The sequence below is a fragment of the Sturnus vulgaris genome, chromosome 1 (assembly GCF_052056855.1).
Source record: "Sturnus vulgaris isolate bStuVul1 chromosome 1, bStuVul1.hap1, whole genome shotgun sequence".
Classification (NCBI taxonomy): domain Eukaryota; kingdom Metazoa; phylum Chordata; class Aves; order Passeriformes; family Sturnidae; genus Sturnus; species Sturnus vulgaris.
This window is the reverse complement of record NC_142243.1, coordinates 6,391,770-6,400,542: the sequence shown is the minus strand read 5'-3', so window position 1 is coordinate 6,400,542 and position 8,773 is coordinate 6,391,770. Positions and strand designations below refer to the sequence as shown.

General features: G+C 44.7%; 1 protein-coding gene across 2 annotated transcripts in view; it reads left to right on the top strand.

Annotated features, from left to right (window-relative positions):
- Window positions 1–6,129: 6,129 nt before the first annotated feature.
- PRKAG2 (protein kinase AMP-activated non-catalytic subunit gamma 2) overlaps window positions 6,130–8,773 on the top strand; it is a 209,934-nt gene continuing 207,290 nt past the window's right edge. Inside the window, exon 1 of one of the 2 annotated variants that reach the window (XM_014873672.2) lies at window positions 6,130–6,762. In XM_014873672.2, coding sequence (XP_014729158.1) covers window positions 6,670–6,762 — 93 coding nt within the window. In that variant the 5' untranslated portion in view covers window positions 6,130–6,669. The remainder of the gene's footprint in view (window positions 6,763–8,773) is intronic. The other variant, XM_088158335.1, reaches the window with a different exon arrangement.

Sequence of the window (8,773 nt, the reverse complement as noted above, 5' to 3'; positions counted from 1 at the left end):
AAAGGGAGTTTTGTCACTGGCCTTGGCTGGATGTCAAGTGGAGAACACTGCTACAGGTGTGTTCTGGGACACTGTGCCACCAGTACCTTGCAGTATAACAAATTTGATGCTGAATATGCAAAATTTATTTTCTTTGAGATCTTACAGACCATCCTGGAATCGACTGCTTATGATTGCTTTGGAAACCTCACCTCTTTTTGCATCTGCACCACCAAGCAGTAACAGACTGATGTTCTGGGGCAGTCTCACCCCCTTCACTCAAGAAGGAAATGCTGTTCCTGCCCACTGTCCTGTTGGAAGCCAAGCACCCTCCATGCCAAGGAATAAATTCTGATACTATCACACAGAGGAGGCTCACAGAAAGTGTGTTTGTAATTCTTCAGCTCTCTGAATTCTTCACAGTTCACTGGGAAGAACATGGAAGTACTTTCACATTCCTGCTGCTGAAAATGCTTTTTGTTCTTATGCCCACACATATCTGGTAGAACCATGTCTCTGTCTCCTTTAAACGTTCATTTAGCTAATGCACTGCATTATGCATACTGTTGGAAAAGAAAATGAAAAGCAGACTCCTCTTGAATTCTATCTGTAATTCTCTGTGTTCATCTGCACAACTGACAAAAATCACTCAATATGGAAAATGAATATTTTCTCACTGGTTTTGCATATAATCTGTTATATTAAATTTTGATTGAGGTTATCTGTCTAACTTGGAGGCCTATATATGCAAATCAAAAGCTCCAAGTATTGTGTTTGGCTAACAGCCAGAGATTCTGACTCACAATCAGTAGAAAACACAAAAGAAATTCTCCTGTATCAGTAAGGAGGAAATTAGCTACTTTAAAAAGTCTTTGTCATTTCTTCTATGACACTTAAGTACTAAGAAAACTTGAGACTGAACAGCATCATTCCAGTTAATGGAAATTTTTTTATATATATAGAAACCAATATTAAAAAAAGAACATCTCATAAGGTACTTTAATCTTTGGAAGGCTCTCCTGGCTCTCAGAACCAACAGGGCATGTGTGAACTTTGAAAAAGCAGCCTCAAGGACTTTTATCAAGCTGTTGTCGTTCAAACAAAAAAATGTGGTTTTCATTTTGTACCTAGTCAGGTGTCCCAGATGCTTTCTAGCAGAGATGACAGAGAGTATTATTCTTATTTTACTCTTACAGTGTAGTGATACGAATGAGAACCAGAACTTACGTACCAGCACAGTCTACAGAACAGTGCTGGCACTAATGTGACCACACAACGGGGTTCAGGTCACAGAACCATGCACCCATCTGATTTCCTGTGCCTGCATTTCCTCTGGGGTCAGTGCTGTGCAGCATGAGGGCAACCTCGTGGGCATTGTGGTTCTGGAGCCATGAAAATGGGACAGAGTGAGGCAAGCACTGCAGCTGCCAAACAGGGAGCCTCCTGCCTATCCTTGCATGGCACAGCCTTCTGTGTACCAAATCAACCCATTCCATGGCCTAGTCATTTGGAATGAAGGCTTCTGAAACTTTTTGATTCCCAGGATCAGTCGTGAAGATGGACAAGATCTGCAAGTGACAAAGGAAGTAAACTCAAAAAATTGCCCCTTCCCTTGGCAGTTTGAGAGAAATTAGCAGTCAGATTAAATTAGAGAAACAGCCTAGAAAGGTCCTGTGAAATTGCTTCTCTCTCACTTCCTCTGTGCTGTGGTCAGGGTGAGAAGGCATCCCAGCGACTCAGTGGATTGAAGCAGTGCAGCAGCTCTGGGAGTGACCAGCACCCAGCAGAAACTGTGTGACAGCAGGGAGGGAGCTGCAGGGCAGACTGTGCTGCTGGGCTTCAGGTGACACGAGAATCCATTGCAGTAACCACTTATGTACCAGAAGGTATCTGACAGCCTGGAGAGGAAGCACAGCCACCTGTCCACACAACCTCTCTTTCAGCATAAATATTTGTCACTTTCGGCTACTGTTATGTTCCTGGAGACCTTCTGGGGACAAGAAGCTCCTCCATTAGCTTCATTACCTCACCTTGCTTCAGTCACTCAGGTCTTCTTGGCAGACTTGCAATTTCTCCTGCAAATTTCCCCACGGAAGGCAATTTAAATTGCAGTTTTGCTGCAAAGAATGCAATTTAGCTGTCTACAGGAATTTCCTCACGTTGAGCCTATATTCTACTTGACTTGAAATCTGCACTCTGCACTGTGCTGAGTGTCAGCAGGTAGCAGGTGAGTGGGGGTGTGGGCAGACAGATGTCAGGGCTTTGTCCTCTCTGGCCCCTACAGAGGACTTGTGTAGGGACCACTGCATCCCAATACTGCATTAGGTTAATTAGATTGTACTGGTAATTAAGTTAAGGAGCCCTATGCAGCAGGATCGAATTCAATCTAATAAATATGTTGAACAGAAACCAAGCAATCGACTTCAAGCGTGCTCAGAGAACTGAGTGGCAAATTGGAGAAGAGGGAAAGATGGAGAACAAAATCAGAAGGATGAGAATGAGAGGTGAAATGTGAAAAGAAAGGGACAGGCAGAGGAGGAATGCAGAGATCAACAATGACAAATATTAACATAAGAAGAGAATAAAGAGAAAAATAGCTATGATTAAGCATAGTTAATGCTGGGATACTGAATACCAATAACAGCCAGACAAGGTCTGGGACTTCCAGATTTCAAAATGTCTTCATTTTAAAGAACTTGTCTCTAAATCCTGGAAACATTTTTAAAAGGTTTGAAAGTCACAAATAAGACTGTATGTAAACATATACTTAAGAAATAATATGGTTGACCTGAGAAATTACAATATTTACCCTGGTATGGAATGCACATATTATTTACGGTAGGAAATTCAGTCACCCAAAATGAGACTTCTGCAGGGTTTTGTGCCTAAAATAAACCTACAGATTGCATGTGTGAAAAATCTACATTGAATGCTGGCAGTATGATTAATATATCATCTGCAGAGAAAGAATAATAGTTATTTTCACAGATAGCTTTTTTTCTCTACTACAATATAAATGATATTACCAACAAACTATAAAGCATTACCAAAAAACACTGGCTTTAATAAAGATTTAAAGCCCACCAACAACTCATGCAGCTCTTCCCATTCACCTCTTTTTTTTTAGATATGCCTTTCCAGTGAAATTTAAAGTCTTTAGAAAGTCTCTGCCTATTGCATGTGGAACCTGAGCACAAAAGTTTGCTGGTGGCATATTAATTTCCTTACAGCAACTATAATCGATATAACCAAGGCTCAAAGCAAAGTTTTATGGCTATTTTATAAACTTAGGAATGTACTCATGGAAATTTATTATGGAAAAATTTACTCAACCTGTATTTAAGGATTAACAAGGGCAAGTCCTGTGACAGGGTGTAGCCCAAAACGTGTTGCTTCTGCTGAGTTACAGGTAGGACTGAGTTATAATGGCGAGCATTCAGGTGTTGTAGGGGAGAGGCAAAGTGTGGCTGGTGTGTTTGAAATGCTGTTCTGCTTTGCTCCCCTGAGGGGTCTGAAATCTCATATTATTTGGGTGATAAATGTGATGTCCCATCCCTGGAAGTGTTCACAGCCAGGTTGGATGGAGCTCTGAGCAACCTGGTCCAGAAGAAGGTGCCCTTGCCCATGGGAAGGGGGTTGGAATCAGATAATCTTTAAGGTCTCTTCCCACCCAAACCACTCTGTGATTCTATGATATTTTCCAAAGTGTTTTAGTACCCATTTGTCTGTGAAATTAGCAATTTAGATGCTTAAAGGTATCTGAAAACATGGTTGTTGGTAGTCAAATCAATCAAAATAACTTTGTATCTCATTAAAAGTATTTACAACATTGTTTGTTCATATGCTGCCTACGTTTATCCATGAAAGATAAAAAGCAAAAAGGGATAAAAATATGGTGCCCTAATACCTGAATAATTGGTGATTATTTTATAGCAGGGTCTTATTAACACTTGATTTTACAAGAAGTCAAGCTCCTGAAGTCTAGCAGCTCTAGGAAGATTTAGGCTTTGTTTTGTTGTATGTTGTATTTTTTGTAGTTTGTTTTGGTTTGTTTTTGTTAACATGTCTCTAATCCTCAGAGCTGCAATGAAAAGTTTAAAAATATGACTGGAGGATCAAAGGTCATATTTGAGATCTTAGAGGGTCAAAGGCAAAAAAATAAGGATAACTCCTTATTGTGGTATTCTGAAAGTTATAAACATGCTTAAGGCAATATCCTGATGGGGCAAAGTTTGATTTGTGGATTTGGTTTTAGGTTTGGGAGTTTGGTCATGCTGCCTTTATGTCACTTTCTGAAACTTCTTTTACAACTGCCACAATTATTCATAAAAATAATCTAAGAGAAGAAGAATTAATTTAGATTTAAAATACTAAATGTAGAAAATAAATTATAATACTGTGGGAAACAATTTTGCGCCAACAAGGGAAAGGACTATTTATGTGGTAGATTTTATTCTACCATGAATGTTTGTTCATTTAATGAAGAATGGCCAGGTGATCTGCATGCTTATGATACCGACTGCTAAAATCCGTCTAAAGAAATTCTACCTTCCCTAATTTTTTAACTTTCAAAACTACAGCGGCTAGGAAAACGTTGTGACAGTTTTTTCATAGGCATTCTTATTAGTAACTTTTTCATTTCTTTATTCCAGTCATTCCCTTGGCAACAGCACTTTACTGGCAGAGTTTCTATAAACGCTGGGAGAAAGGAGGTGTTACAGACCTGTCCACATCCCTTCCTGACATGGTGTCAGTGATGTTAACTCCTGTTTAATTTCTGATCTCTTTCCTTCCATGACATCCTGTAGGAACTTATAGGACAGTTGTCTATTACATTAAACGGGTCATATTTTTATTTAATTCTGTTTGGTTTTAGAGAAGTGACTACGGGCTTTACACCAAACCAAGCTTTGCACCTGTTAAATACTGAGACTTCCATAAGGAGGGAAATAAATCTGAATTCTTGAATTTCTTGATGACAACCACTGCAACCCTGTATTTTTTCAGAAGGTAAGATTTTTGAGGAAAACTCTTCTCCCTTGTCTCCTCAGTTGTCGTTTTCTAGAATCCCCTAAGATTTGTTGGGAGTGATTACAGGATAGGCTTTGTGAATGCACACAAGCACATTTGACCTCAGGGAAAATCTGAGTTTAAGTGCTGTTATCAAAGGTCTGCAGCTGTTAATGGGCTTGATCTTACCCTCAAATTCAGGCAGTGTAAAAAGATGCAGAAACTGTCAGGGTAAGAAGAGCCACTTCTGAAACAAACCCTCATCTTTTGCTGCAGAATGTATGCTTGTTTAAACCACCTGCTGTCCTAAGGAAAAGACACCTCTCTGTCCTTGCTGTCCCAGACTCTCAGGCCTGCTGGCAGCCTGGCAGCAGGGGTGGCGCTGCCTGGGTTTGCTGTGAGGCAGCAGCACAGCCACAGGTGAAGCGATGTTGGAAGCTTTTCCTTCTCTGAGACCCGGTGACGCCAAATCCATTCGCCCGCGGGGGCTGAGCCGCCTCTTTCGCTCGGCCGAATCTGCAACAAGCGCGCTGAAGGCTTTTTGGAGGGAGGCAGCGGAAAAATCTACGTTCAGGAGTGGACTGCGGCCCTCCTGGGCTTGGCACACGTTCCGTGTCAGCCGGGCCGAGGGAGGGCAGCCTGGGGTTTTGCCCAGCGGGAATGAAGCCCGGCGGGGCCCCCTCCTTGCCCAGCGCTATCCCGGGGCCACCGCAGCGGCCGGGCTGGGCTGCGGGCAGCGCGGGTGGGAAACGGTGCCTCGGGGGAAAGGAATCCCCTTCCCTCGGGGCACGGCCAGGAGAAATCCTGCGGGGAGGGAGGAGAGGGAGCAGCCTGGGAGGTCGGGAGGGAGAGGAACCGCGCCGCCTTTGGGCGTTTTTGGCAAGGTGAAGCGCAGCCTTTTCGCCCACCTCCGTGCTCCGGCAGCCCGGGGAATGCAGGCACTGCTCCAGCTCCTCTCCCCCCGCCAAGGGGCCGGCGGGGCGGCCCGGGGCGAGCGGCTGGGCTGCGGGCAGGTTGTGTGCCGCTCGTTCTGCTGCTCCTGGGGAGCCCGCCGGGGCTTTCGGAGCGTCCTGGCACCTCCTCCCATCCTCCTGCCCCCGTTCCCTCCCTCCCTTTCTCCCTCCCAGTTCGGGACTCCCCAGTCTGCCAGGAGCGTCGCCCGAGCGCCTTCCCCTTTTTGGGTTTTGTAGCCTTTGGGTGTTTTGGGGGTTGTTTTTTATTTTTTTTTTCCTCTCTCTCTCTCTCTCTCTTTTGGTGAGAGTGCGGCCGGGCTGGGCGAGGGGAAGGAAACTTTCTCCCCCCCCCTCCCCCAGGATGCTCCGGATATTTTTGAAAGGGCGGAAGAGTGAGAAAGGGAGCAGCGTCTGTAAGGGCATCCCATGCTCTTGCGAAGGTCCCCCCTGACACCTCGCTGCTGGGATTAAAGACCGGAGCTGGAGAAACTCCTCCCCTTCCCTCGGCTTCTCTCATTCTTCCCCCCTCCTCTTGCTTCCCCCATCCCCACCCCCCCCAAATTTCCTAAGGACATTAGGAAGGGGAAGAAAAAAAAAAAAGAGAGAGGGAAAATAAAAAAGAAAATAAGGAGCCTGGAGTAACTGCGGCCCGTGGGACGGTGGGGCGAGCTGGAAGAGGAGCCTCCCTGTCCAGATCCATCGCTCAGCACCACGCTTGGGTGAAGGCATGGGAAGCATGGACAAGAAGAAAGATGCCTCCAGCAGCAGCAGCAGGAAAAGCTCCAGCCACAAGAAACTCATGTTGCGAGTGCACATCCCCGTAAGTGGCTCCTCGCTCTTCCTCCCCTTCGGCAGCTGGCGTGGCTTAGGCATGTTTTTCTCTGCCACGGAGCGCAGCGAAAGGCAGGGAGAGGTGTTTCCTGCCGAGCCCTGCAGTTTGGGGCACGCTGGGCTGGGGTGCACCCCTGCGACAGGCGAGTGCTCCTCGTCTGGGGTGGGCTGAGGAGCGGGGTGCAGTGCTGGGAGCCCAGGATGCAGGGTCCTGGCACGGAGGAATATCCTCACTATGCCAGGTTCACTTGTGCTCCCCCGCTGTACAAGTGCTCCTGTGCCCCGGGCTGTGGGTTTGGCTCAGTTTGACTAACCCACTTCCCTCTCAGACTCGCAGCACGGTCTAGCACAACGTCTGTTCACCCCCAAACTCCGGTCTTAACATTCCCAGGTTTGGCTCTGGGAACTGTCCTTGCCTGTGGCTGAACCAGCGTTTGATCTGGTTCTTCCCTTTCTCTCAAGACTAATCCACTTCTGAATTTCCCAGGGCTGGGTAACCCGGAGCTGGCTCAGTTTGGATCCAAGCAGTCTGGTCATTGCCGAAAGAGCAGGGCAGTTGTATTCACAGTGGAGCAAACTAGTGAGCCATGCAGCCTGTTTACCAGCTCTGCTCTGTATATTCCGCTATAAAGTAACATGCAAGAAAATATAGATATAGATACAGAATAACCACAGAGCAAAAGTTTCTGTTTCCAGTGAGTACTAAAAGGCTGACTGGCTCTGTCTTCAGAATGACATGCCTTTCAAAACTCAGATTATTGGTTTTCTTTACTATTAGGATGTTCTTGTGATCCATGTAGCTATTAGTTTTCTATTCTAAGTCCTGATGTACTTTTGGTTTCAGTGCGTCTGGCAAGAAATGACAAAGTCCTTGTATCTTTTCTGTGCACTTTGTTGTTTTATTGATTATTTGTGTTTGAGGGTTTTTTTGTTTATTAGTTTGTTTTAAATCTCATTATATAAAAGTACGAAACAGTTCCACCTGTATCTCTGCCAGGCCACCAAGGAGCAAAAAGATATTTCTGGTTCTAAGATTTTCCTCTGTTTTAGGAAAGAATAAGCAGTCAAAGCAAATTTATTAGGTGTTTCGAGTGTGTGGAATAAAATGGAGGAAAAGTACATGACTCTTCTGCAGATTTTATTTTTCTCTGGGGAGGAATGCAAGCCCAAGAGCCCAAGCCAAACTTCTGGAGCTCTGAGTGCATTCAGTGCTAGAAGAAAAGGGTCTGTTTCTGCTAAAATGGGTGTTGCCTATGTATTTGTGACAGAGGATTTTAGGCAATAAACTTTACCATGTTGCCAGTAGTACTTCACAATAGGGATGTAAAATACCAGCAAATAAAATGTACCACACCAAAGCACCACTCCCCCTTTGCTCATTATTCCTTCCCACCCTGCCTGCAATATTGTCTGTGCCATCTCTTTCCACTGCCCCCCCATCTCTGACTCAGTCTAGCCAGAAACTCTTGTGCAGTTGGATCCCCACTGCTGCTCCCAGGATCTGCATTTTCTGCCTGTTGAGGAGCCATAGGTAGTTTGGGAGTTTCCTGTGGTTGTTGCAGAATTTTACATCATCCACCTGGTGTTTTTGAAATACCTGCTAACCACCAGATATCTCTGACCACACCAGAACTTAGAACAATTTTCCTCCTTTTATGGTGTGAAGCTAACATGAAAAAAGTACTTAAGGAGCTCATTAGCACTAAATCAGTATTGACAGTGGAATGTTAATGCTTTTTCCTAATTTCCTCCCTAATCCATAGACAACCTTTCTTCATGAGTGTTGCCTTAGTTCTGTCTTGGATGGAACATTTTTAGTAGTGGTTATAATTTTTCACGTTCATCTCTTGATTTTTTAGATGCAGTTTGTCACCTGGGTAATGGTAGTGACTCAGATACAAGCTTGCAAATGCCTGATGTTGCACTGAAGTTTTGCACTGTTGAACCTAAGTTTTGTTGTTCACCCAGTTGGAAGAGCTTCAAGATTTGGTAATGAGATA